At 42.0% G+C, this 12,645-nt stretch overlaps 1 protein-coding gene across 2 annotated transcripts in view; it reads right to left on the reverse strand.

The window, feature by feature from the left end:
• The window catches only part of LOC113033572 (netrin receptor UNC5C), a 184,688-nt gene extending 173,500 nt beyond the window's left edge, over positions 1-11,188 (reverse strand). Inside the window, exon 1 of one of the 2 annotated variants that reach the window (XM_026187526.1) lies at positions 10,430-11,188. In XM_026187526.1, coding sequence (XP_026043311.1) covers positions 10,430-10,547 — 118 coding nt within the window. In that variant the 5' untranslated portion in view covers positions 10,548-11,188. The remainder of the gene's footprint in view (positions 1-10,429) is intronic. The other variant, XM_026187527.1, reaches the window with a different exon arrangement.
• Between the last annotated feature and the right edge of the window lie 1,457 nt (positions 11,189-12,645).

Raw genomic sequence — 12,645 nt, forward strand, 5'->3', positions numbered from 1 at the left:
GTTTTTGACTTTTTTCCATGCGGAGCTATTTTAGCTTTTCTCAACTAAAGCATGCGTAGGTGGCTGCGACCGTGTACAATTACATCTAGATTACATCAGCTGTCAGATGATGGCAGAGAGCCCCAGTGTTCATCCTACTTGACGCAGATCACAGATAATGATGCGACACTGCACTGTTTCATGACCAAATGTTCCCCACCTTTAATTAAAACGCATGTTTTGATTATTTTTAAGCATCTAAAATGACAATTAAAAAATAAAACACTGAATCTTTGACTAAAACAATAAAACACTGACTTTTTAAATGTTGTCCAGTTTCAGAAATATACAGTGCAGTATCTCCAAAAAGCCTGTCAAAATTAGTTAAATATTAATATTTAGTCAGGACCAGAATTGTGTTATATCATCACTTTGAGTTGCCAGTTTTGTGTCCTCATATTAGAACTGAAATTTCAAGACAGTAAGTGACAGCACAATGTGTGTCTTAAGGGTATTTTTCAGAAATTGTATCATAGAACTACAGAAATACTTGAGGATAAAAAATTATGAAATGCCATCAAGTAAAGTGCATACGATATTAAGCACAGGGTGTGGGCATAAAATTGAGAGAATGAGACATTTCAAGGTCAACCCAAGGAGAGGATTGTTGTGTTGTTAATAAAAATCACTAAATCTTGTAATGGACCCCAGCAAGCCTGAGAGTTTAAAAAAAACAAGTAGACAAGCATCAAGTTATGACACATACACACATGCATGAACACATACACTCAAAGCCTGTGTGGGAAGAAATCAATGAAAACAAAGCATTGCTGAAATGTGCTATAAACAACAGCAAAAAGCAAGTCAGTAGGTCTTTACTTTTATAGCTGCACTGCTGAGTCACAATGTGAAGCACCCACAATAAAAACCAACTGAGGTTGCTGAGACACTGTACGAGACACCATCTTTAATCTCTCAGTCATTCAAAACAACTAAAGCCGTCACCCATTGACCTCATCAGCACCCCACTTAATTTTAAGCCTCTTTGGAAAGAGCCTTTCCTAAAAAGTAATATCTGATTATCTCCGCCAGCTGCTGACTCAATGGCTGGCAGCAAACGGTTGACCCTTGAATCTTTTTTAAGCTTTTTAAGCATAAAGGCTATTGGTGCGATAAGTAAAAGTGAAAAAATAAACAGAAATAACTTTGATAAAGTCAACAAATTTAAAATCCTACTCTTCATTCAGAAAGGTGAGTTTGCTAAGCTAGAGTCGTGATTTGTCAGAAGTATTTTTGAGTAGTGTTGTGTTTGAATGCCTTCCTTCACAGGCCCACCTATTTCTTAAAGTAGCTTTTTTTGTTGGGTTTTTAACTTTTGATATATTTTTAATCTATTTTTAAAGTAAAATAAAAGCCACTTTTTGACTAGCACGCCTGTACCCGTGTGTCCTTTGCTGGTTCCATTGCAGACTGGTTAACAAAAAACTATATTTACTGTTGCAGGGTAACAGAATTTTGTTTGACTGTTAGCTGTTCAGTTTTAACATTGCAAAATAAAAGGCACACAAAGATGGAATATTTTAGACCAGCACTGTAAACCACCCACTTATGTCCTTTGAAGTGTTGCCTTACTTTAGCATAACTTTCAGTTACATTTTGCCTCATTATCTGAGACGTTGCTTGATCTTGCTCTAATTTTCCTGCTCTAGATGTTCTTTAGACTACCTGAGTAGGTTACATCTTAATTTCTGATATCTTTAGCCTGCACATAAAGCTAGTGAATCACTGACTGGTCTAAACTGCAGCTAATTTTGATACAAATCAGTGCTGCCTTTTCTGTTTGGAGCCAGTAACAACCAAGGGTTGTTGCTTTTCAGACTCCCATCTTCCTCAGACCAAATCAAACATTAGCTCACTAGAAACATTAATCAGTGACAATCTACAAATAGACTGGTGAATAGGGTACTTTAACTACATGGTAACTGGTAGTCTTGTATAATCAAGTGAAAACATTAACTTTTTAAACACTGCACGAATACATGTCTCCAATTCAGAAGCTCCAAGTCCAAGATGTGGTTAGTCTAGGAGCCATGAGGAGATGCAACTGACAGCTGTCAATCAACAGTCACGTGAAAGACATCAAAGCTTTTATCCTTTATTAAATAATTTTCATAACTACACAAATTTACCTATAAACAAACAAACAAACAAACAAAAAAGTCAACTGACTCCATATTTGATTAAATACAAATGGCCTAATACACTGTAGAACAAATGAGGCTATTTTTGTTCATCTTTAACGGCCTCAGCTGTGAGTTAGGCTTTCCAAACTATTCATATGAGACATAAGGCCTTTCTTTGTGTTACTTTAAAAACAGCTAAAGTGCAACGCGCTGTTCTAGGATATTTGTCATCAGACTTGAATGTTTCAGTATATTTTGGCACTAGACTTTATTTCCACATTGGCTACAGCCCCAAGTGGCAGCTGCCGCTCCAGTCATAACCTCAAAACAAGCCAAGTAACGCAGACTTCATAGAGTGACCTTCAACTTTTAGTGTTTTGTTTAATCAAATTACGTTTCTCTCAGAGAACTGTCAGAAAGGTGATCCCTTCTATCGCCTCCCCCCCACCCCCCTCGATCCCTAGCCCGTCTCACTCTTCTATGATCACCTTTTTCCCTGATGAACAAAAGATTTCACAAAGCAAGACTTTCTTTTTTTTCCACAATGTAAAGTCATTATTCTCTCTCCTTTGTCTCCACTCTCCACCTACAAGTACCTTCCTACCTGTGTTCCTCTGGGGGAGGTGTTGGTGGGAAAAAAAATGCTGTGTGCATGGATAATTCCGGAATATAACAATGTGATATTTCATCTGCACGCGCACACAAACACACTCGCCGGACACAGAAAACGTGCCTTGTCAGCGAAGTACTGCCCATATTCATTAGCCACTTAGAATGCTGTGTTCAAATGAATCAAAGTAAACTGCTTACACGTAATCTTGTCACCCGCAGAGTAAAATATACCACGTCTGTTATTACATTGGTGTGGAGCCAAAATGAGTCAATGGCCTTGCAGTACCATATGGGTGTCTAGTGTACAGAGTATATTTGTGTGTGTACAAGTTTCTACCTACTGCAATAAATGCTAACAGAATAAGCTGCAGTCATTTGTGCACATTATTATCTGTGCATGTGTGTTATGTATTTGTTTTTCATAAGCCTACAAGGGGAATAACACAGTGAATTACATCATATCTATAGCGAGCAATGGCCGAGCAATGGTTTTTGGGGGGGTTTTACAACACACACTAAATCCTTTTTTCTTTTTTTCACTGCATCCTACTGAATTACAATGTACGCTTTCAAGAAAGGCTTCTATGCGCGTTTGTTTGTGTACACGGATATGTGCAAAATGCAAGCGTAAGCCTAGGAGGTAAAAATTTGCAGTGGCGATTATAGTAATTATGGTTTCAGGTTTTTTGGATATTCCTTTAGATGGACCACTAGATTACCAGGCAGTTTTAGCAAAGAAAGAGGGAGAGTGGGGAAAAGAAAAGAGTTACTGTTGGGGAAGGGGTGGACTGAGGGAGCAAGGGAGAGAGGAAAACTTTCAGAAGACAGGGAGAAGGAGCGCAAGAAAGAAGGAGAGAGAGCAACAAAAAGGGAGAAGAGAGAATGTAGTGGCGAAAGATAGGAAGACGAGAGAGACTAATCCTTCAGGCAGCTTCCAAACACTACTCAGCCTGCTCACTCGCTCCCTCCTCCTCCCTGTTCTCCTCCCCCCATCTCCCTCTCCGCTCTCGACCAAGAGTTGAATGGACTTTTACAGTGCAGCTTTGTTTCCCGTCAAAAAGGAGCATGAATGTCAAATTCTCAAAAAAGAAAAGAAAGAAAGAAAGAAAGAGAACACCTTCTTATGCTGTTCTTTCACTTCCCTTCTCTAATCCAACACACTCTCTTTCATCGTGTCTCCATTTCCCTGTGTTTCCCTATGTTTGTCCTTTCTTCTCTGCTCCCTCACTCTCACGCTCTCAGTATAGGACAAAGCTCATAACAAGCTTTCAGCAGAGACAAAAAGGACCCGGGACCCAGCCTCGTGGACCCCCTGTCGCGGCATGTCGTCTTTTCTCAATGGCAGCTTAATTACATATTCATGGCAACACAAATAAGACACTCTTGCTCCAACACACAAACACGCCACTCGGCCAAAACACCCAACATCCATCTGCTGGTCGTGTGTCTGCCCTCGAGAAACTGTTCTTCCAAAAGAGAGCAACACATATGTGGAAGTGTCTCGCCTCATATTCGCCTGTTTGAAGGAGGGACACTTGTGTAATGCAGCCACACAAAAGTTTAAGCGCTGCAAACATCTGTGATATTGTTCAAAAAAATAATAATAATAAGATACACACATTTTAAATGTGCAGCCTGTCTTTAATATGTGCACCAAGCAAGCAAAAAATAAAAAATAAAATCTGGAGACGGAGCAGACTGTAGCTTTGGCATGAATCCAAACAAAGTGTCAAAGACAGACACGGGAGGGGGCAAGGGATTAAGCTGAAGAGGCAGAAGTTGTTGGGTCCAGCCCCCCCACAGGAAGATGAAACAAAGGTGTCCTATAATCGCTTGTCTCCAATAAGTGAAGCTTGCTGCTTGTTGTTTCTGAAGCAAATAAACCAACCCGTGCTATTTACTGGAGGTTTTACAGTATCAAATAAAAAGAATATATAGACCATGAAAAGCCTCGGCTGGCGGCTGCAGACACAGGCAAGGCCTTAAAACAAAGAGATTCAGGGTGAGATTTCAATGAAGAGCAGCTGGCATAGTGTGGAGCTCCATTTCTCTACCTGTCTCGTTCCTTCCTTTCAATTCCATTTATCTGTACTGGACCCGTAGGAGAAGGCGTTTGTGTGTGTGTGTGTGTGTGTGTGTGTGTGTGTGTGTGTGTGTGTGTGTGTGTCTCAATGTGTAGGCAAACTCTCTCTCCCTCTCTCTGCCAGATAGATGAGTTTCTGTGACCACACACACACAAAAAATACAAAATGTCCTGCTGCTTGTGGGCCCCGTTCGGAAGCACAACAATATGTCCAGTGTTTTGGCTACACTCTAATTAAACAGCGTAAATCTAAGTAGAGAAAGACGCTGAGTGGTGAGAGACGGCAGCAGCAGGGGAACAAAATAATAAAAAATGACAAAGATTTACAAGGCAAACAGCATGTCAGAGGTAGCAGATGGGAAAGAAGAAAAACAGGACAGAGAATAGGAGAAATGGGGACATATGACAAGAGGGAAGAGCCGAGACATGGACAACAGCACAAAAATCTGTGGCCCGGCACTGAGTGGCAGGGATTCACCAAGTCCAACTGTTTACTACTGGGATCAGAAATGCAGAGTTTCATAAGCAGCAACTTAATCACAAATGACCTTTTTTTAGCCTTAGAAAACAAATTCTATTGGATGTTTCTTTACAAAAGGTCATTCACTTTTTTGTTGTTTTTTTACAACTCAACCCGATCTGCCCATGTGCAGCTAATTTTCATACCGTTTCTGAATGCATTTTTTCCCTTGCTGGTGGAGCATAATTAACAAATTTTAAAGATAAAACAGTCAAACAGGGTTATCATTTTCCTGAGTGCAGGATTCCATGGGACCAACGGGAACTATATAGTAGGCCATTGATTGAGAACAAACGGCGTTTTCTCAGTACAACCACCCTACACACAGAGACACGCACACGGGCACAGACGCAGCTAACAAAAACAAAAAGCCTGGAAATGAGAGCACCAAATGAGGCCTTAGGTTTCTCAGACCATGAAAAATTCATAATTCCAGATCTTTACATGAAACTCTAGAAGGAATTAGGCCTAACAGCGGGAGACGCTGGGAATCGGTTTCAGAATATTTTGCTTTCTCTTTTTCGTCTTTTCTCTAGCTCAGGCTCTCTCTCTCTCTAGTAAACATGCACGTTCACAGAGACACAAATGCACACAGCAGAACACAAGCGCGCACACACAGGGATGCATTCTTATGTTCCATCCTGGGTTTTCCCCTGCGGAGAGTAAGATACTAAATGGTGCAAGTGGTGTCTGGCGTGACGCAGTTTGTCGACACAGCCTTTTGAAAACCGCACTTCTTCAGAAAGAAGGATTTCTTGTCTTCTTTCCTCAAAGAAAAACACGCCTGCAAAGTTCTCTGCTGCTACACAAACAACTCGAGTTCGGGCTCTTGATTCTCGAAATAGGTTGAGCTGTAATTGCTATGTGTTGATGTACTGAAGGTGGACGGCATTTTCACAGTGCAACATAAAATGTACTCAGTGAATAGATGAGCAGCCATGGCCCACAGGCAAGCAGGGAAAAAAAGGTGAGGAAAACCCATTCAGCAACTAACAGAAGACACTGACTGAAAGGATAGAGATAGAGAAAAGGTGGGTGGTAAAAAAAAAAAAAAGTCTCATCACTGGTCACACTTAAAGAGAGAGTCTATGAAACACACGGATGAGTAAGCAAGGATAAGATTTTTTTTTAATTTTTTTTTTTAAAGAAAAAGGCAGAGAGAGCAAGGGAAATCTGCCATCACTAGGCTACTGCTAGCAGCAGGAGGGTCTTCGATACAAAACAACCCCAGACACAGTCAAAGACTTCCTTTCACACACTCCCATGAACGCCTGTCCGCGCACACAAGCCATGCACATAGAGTATGCTCACACACACAACACACACAGAAAGCAAACAGAATGCTGCACTGTCTGACTGAAAAAAAAAAATCTCTCTCTGTGTGTGTGTGTGTGTGTGTGTGTGTGTGTGTGTGTGTGTGTGTGTGTGTGTGTGTGTGTGTGTGTGTGTGTGTGTGTGTGTCTGCATATGGCAGTAAGTGTGACAGTCAGTGAGCTTGTCCAGTCCTAGTGGAGTGATCAAAGCTAGTACAAACCACCCAGAGAGATCTCCCTTCCTCATCCATTCATCCTTTCGCTTTCTCACTTTATCTCCCTCCATCTCTCTCTCACACCCTCTGATGCAGAAACGCCATCATATTTACCACGCAGAATCTGCTCAACCAATTGCACAGCGCTGGCTTGAGCAGCACAGCCAATCAAAGTGGCCTATTTAGTTCCAATAATTCCCAGCTGCCCCCCTACAAGCACTGAACCCTGGATGGCGGCACTACACCATAGGACAGGGACATAGCATAATGGGAGACAGCATGGGAGCCCTGGCAATATTATAATGCCGAATGTGCACACACACATGCAATGAAACGCCACATGAGCTCGGAACTCTATGACAGTGCCAAGTTCGCACAAACGCGCAAACACACACACACTCCACAGGAGTTCTCTGAAACCGTCCCCAACCTGCCAAGTTTATGAATGCACACAGCTCACAGGAGTCGTGTAAGCCCAACTTTACAGTTCTGTACCAACACATTCACATACATATGCAACTACACACCAACAGTTCTCTGTAGCTATAGAGCACAGCTTTAAACGAAGTGAGAAAGCATCCTGAAATAGATCTGAATGTTCAGTTTAAAGAAACGTGTAAGCTGTAACACAACAAGCTGCCACACAAATGCACGAAAAGTTGAATTGTAGAACCTAGCTACACAGCACCTGAGTCATCGTGGGTTTTTTTTAAAAGTGGACTTCTGAGACTTTGTGCAGCAATCTTGACATCCATTCATTCCAGATCAAAATGTAAGGGGGCTTAGCTAATGGCTTTAAAAGGCACAACTACTTGCACTCAAGCTGGCATGAGAGGATTTCAACTAACACTCTCCTCTGATTGTACTGTATGTGCACATGTCAGTGTGTGCACAAGCGCCTTTGTGTATGAGAGACTTCTCCACAGCCCAATACACTTTCTACCGTGCTGCACAGCTAGGAGAGACGTCTGCAGGCCAGATTAAATGACTGAGAGCTAAAAAATGAATGAATAAATCAAAGGTTCATAATTAAAAGCTTAAGGGAGAACTAAATGTGAAGTAAAATAACTTGGCTTGAACCCTTTGTGTGAAATAAGTGTACTCAAAATGGATTTAAAAAAAGAAAAAAGAAAACAAAACAGCTTCCCTCTATTTGAGAAACCTTTGTGATTCATTACGATCAGATTTGAATCAAAAGCAGCGCCAGCATCATTCCCACAAACACCATCATCCTGAACATCGTTAGTCATGACTTCAAAAACAAACTCTGCTATTAAACTCGCCAAAAACCACATATTCCACTGTGGAGTACAAACTAGAGGCCAACAGCTGGCCCTAAGACATTCAATGATGCATGAGCTGCAATGGACGGAAGAATAATCTGGTTAGAACAACTGGATGTATTTTCGTGTTCCATGTACACGGAACGATGTTTGGGATTTGAAGGAGGTTCTCTCCCACTGATCCACAGACAGGATCAGCTAGGTACACAAAGACCCCCCCCCCCCCCTTCAGTTAAGTTGTGTTTGTGTGTTTTACCCCATTCAATAGAACAGCTAATGAAGTGACTCCTCTCACACAAGGAAACGACTTCAGAGACACGAGCCAAGTTGGTTGTGAACAGTGACAGAAAAAAAACACACATAACAGCTACGCCAAATGGATGCGGAAGAGGAGAAGCAGAGGATTCAAAAGATTTTTTTTCTTTTAAATGAGGGCAGAATGCGAGAAAAACGACACTTTTCAGGACTGTGAAAATATACACGTTTCTTCTCCCTTAAAACGCATCAACAGTTTAAGCTTCCAATTATCAGATTTTACAATGAAAGTTAAATTGAGCCGCGTATTGGCACCGATGTGCAATTTATCAAAGGTTGGTGAAACCCTGCTCAAATCGTGTCCCCTAAATTGAAATGTATCGATTTAACAGTAAACCAATGGAGAACGGTTATAATGAATGTTAGCGGCAGTTACTGAAAAGCTGTTCCCCAGGGCAATGAGAGAAAGGTGGCAGCAACATCATGTCCAATTACTACCCAGATTCGGCACAAAAACCTGAGGCTAATCTGTAATGTCAATACTAATGTATGCACTACATCCTTGTGTAGCATATGACAGTTACTCTAGGGAATACTCTAGAAGTTTTTCAAGTGGAATTATTAGTTTTATGGCAGAGGCTGAAGCTTTGCGTGAATTCTTTATAAGAAACTATAGGGTCATAGCTAAATAGAAGACAAACATCGAGCAAGAGTGGCTTTAAGAAGGTCAGCTTTTAAAAAGGTGGTGGTGAATAAAGCTGTGTCGTAAAACAGCACCGGGGCTGGGCATTAATTCTTTTGGAGGAACATTAACAGGGCACAAGTTCTCCCTGAGAAGGTCAATAAGAATGTGAAAGCTGGAAAGATGCGTCTGGTTTCAGCATTTTCACGAATCCCACATGGTTCATGATAAATTAAAAAAAAAAAATCCTATCCAGGAGAGCATCCGGTTAAAAGTTGGGCTGCTTGCAGTGTATGACCCGCGACATTCCCCACAAACACCGGCCATAGTGGGTGGTTGCTTCTCACTCTTCAGAAATATCACTTTAATATCCCCGTTATGCGGGCGTATAGTAAGTAACGGCTCTAATACTCAGCACCGAAACATCTTTACATTATGTGTTTGCGCTATCTTTGGATTCTGCTTAATCCTGCTGGGCTGTATTACAGTCCTCACTTTCAGCCCATTCCTTCTGCCTCCTTCCGATTGCGTTATGAGATCCATAAGACTGTAATTGCCTTTAACCTTCTGGCGGCGCAGTGTTCGTGACTTCTGATCGGTCTTTCAATCGGAGCAATGGACCTTCGTTAATTTTAACGAAGTACTGCGCAATTAATGCACTAGTCGCCCAATCAGAGATTCTCCAGCCCTGCCTGCCCTTCACGGTGTTTTCACATTAATGTAACTGCATCTGCGCATAGTTCATTTGTCCGCTCAGAACTGAAACAGAACTGGCAGAAAATCCCCGCAATATTCTGTTCTGCCCGCGAGGTCCCACGATACTGCTCGCGAGTTTTGCAATTATATTCCTATTTATCTGGTTCTCAATAGTGGGTCAAGTGCACGTTTCTCTGTGTATTAAGTCTCATTTTAAGTCGTTTTTCTACACAGCAGGCTATCGTTTTCGGTCTTCCCGGATTAATTAGCCTATTAGTCGTATTTCCCTGGGAAGAAAAAAAAGTGGGCTGTGAGTTTAGCTGCTTTTCAGCACACTTCAAGCGGCCAAGAAAATGCGCATACACAGTTTACACATTAAGATGCTGACCATATACTAAGCTAGTCTTCTACTCTAAGTCAATTTAAATGGAAATATGGCCAAAAAAAAGTATATCTCCTTGTTGAGGGGATACTTCTCTGGGTCTACTAATTGACATGCCGCCCATACCACTTAAACGCACCTCGGCAGTGAAGGAGAAGGCCCATCACTTTCAAACGTGCAAGGTGTAATTAAAGCGCTTGACAGAAGACGCGCTCTCACGCCTTACCTTGAGCGACTCCTGCGTGTATTAGCACCAGGACAATCAGGATCCTCGGCGTGGCGCTCATTCTCACCAGGCTGGAGCTCCCGAGTACTATTCCACTTCTCTGTCCACTTTTACCCATTACAGGCAACGCGTAATACACATAAACTCCTCCGTCCACGGTGGGTGAAACGAGAACCCACCCCCCAACACGTCCTCCACAACAGGATCTGCTGGTTGATCAGACGTGTCCAAGACCAAAGCGGCTGGTGTGTAACTTCTAGTCCCGATGTCTAAGTCCGTCTCAAAGGGCGCGGGGCGAGCTGTGATAGCAGAGGTGGAAACAGCCACGGGCTCCCTTCACTCGTGTCAGCGGCACTGCTGCCTTGCCACTAAGCTCTCTCCGTGCGTTCTCTCCTTCTCCACCGTCTCTGTTTACGCAGAGAGAAATGCCACCGCCCTCTGGCTACCATGCGAGACCATGTTTCTCCCTCTCTTCTCTTCTTTGCTTCCCTTTCCCTGTCTTTCGTGAACGTACACACGAAAATACGAAATGCAGATAAAATCTCAGCTCACGCGTTTCACTTTTAATGACACGTCTGAACAGCGTTGTGCTCGTGGCAGGTGCGTTCTTTCACTCTAAAGACAGTGAACAGACTTTAAAGAACCTTGTATTTCCTCCTAGATGCTAAAATTTAGGAGAGAGGGAGTAGTTTAACTTTTTTCTTTACTTTCTTGGATTTTTTTATTGACCATCTAATGATTGCACGTGTACGAGTTTGTGCGCCTTCAAAATCTCTCAGTGTGGAGCAAAGCAAGGATAGGGTTTCTCGAGAGCTTAGTTTACCGACTAATGCCTGCCCCCTGACGGCCACGTCCGTTGGACCTGCATGAAGACATATCAGTGAGAGGTATAATTCAACAACAGCTTCTTTTATTGCTATTGGGTTAAACAGAATAGATGGATTATTTGATATTCGCAAGGAATAACTGATTGTGCCTGTGACTGTTCGCTTTTCCCTCATTCTTTTGACCACATTTCTGCCCCTCTAGTGCCAGGTGCGTGTACCATAAATCCAAGTGTTGTTGTGACCCTCGGACTCAGTTGCTCTTTGAACTACTGAACATCCACTTCTTCGTGATGTGCATCATCTTAAAGCAGACTACTAGAAATAAGTGATCACTTGCCATAGAGACGAGCACAGGAATTTATTCAAAAATGAATGCCTGAATGTAAGATTTTATTAAAAGCAAAATGAGAGACCGTTCACCTTAAAAGGAGAACTCCTTCAGTGCCACTTCCCATAGATGTGCTAGAGAATAATGAACTTTCAAATAAAATTATGCAGTAGCAATAACCACTTGAATTTTGCACTGCAATCCTTTAATAGTTCTACATTTGCGGACTTAAGTGTCAAAACTTTTTACAAGGCTACATCTAGATTCTTATTCCATTTTGTCAAAAGTACAACCAGGTATCATGTGCATCTTTAAGCACTATATGTAACCAGTGTCACCTTAAAGTAGCTGAATAATAAGGAGGAAAAATGCTTAAGTCACTAACAGACTCAAAATAAACTCTACACACATATCAGTATGTGTGTTTCCAGCACGCACACACACACACACACACTTACAGCTACCATAACTCTCGACAGTGTTGCTGTGCAGTCATTTGAGCAGCACAGCCTGGATCATGCATTGTAAATGGCAATAGTAAAATATGCGCTTGGTGCCATTTGTCACCACAGCAGCCCTGCAGCTCAGTGACTACCAGTGGAAGTAGCTGCTACCCACAGGGACCTGTAAAAGCCTTTTTATTCTGCCACTTTATTGGGAATGGGAAAGCAATAAGTTACCCAAGAAACATATGGCACACTTAGATATGGATCGGGACTTACCCCAGCAACAGTCAATGGGAAAGGGATTCTCACAGTTCCATGTGGCCGTACAACACATTCATATTTTGTATACTCATAGTCTGCCAGTGGCTTAAATGTGTAAGGAGAGTATTACGGCAGTTTTGGCAGCATCTCAGTAAATCTGGTAACATTTGCCTCTTCCTCAAAATTTCCTTTGGAGCTACGTTCTCTCAGATTTATTCATGAAAACATGGAGGCCACCAGCAGTATATGTTTTGATTTCCCTCATTCTTTTGACCACATTTCTGCCCCTATAGTGCCACCACTGCGTGAAGATGAAGGTGCGTGTACCATAAATCCAAGTGGTTTTTGTTTTTA

The sequence above is a fragment of the Astatotilapia calliptera genome, chromosome 12, assembly GCF_900246225.1.
Source record: "Astatotilapia calliptera chromosome 12, fAstCal1.2, whole genome shotgun sequence".
NCBI lineage: Eukaryota > Metazoa > Chordata > Actinopteri > Cichliformes > Cichlidae > Astatotilapia > Astatotilapia calliptera.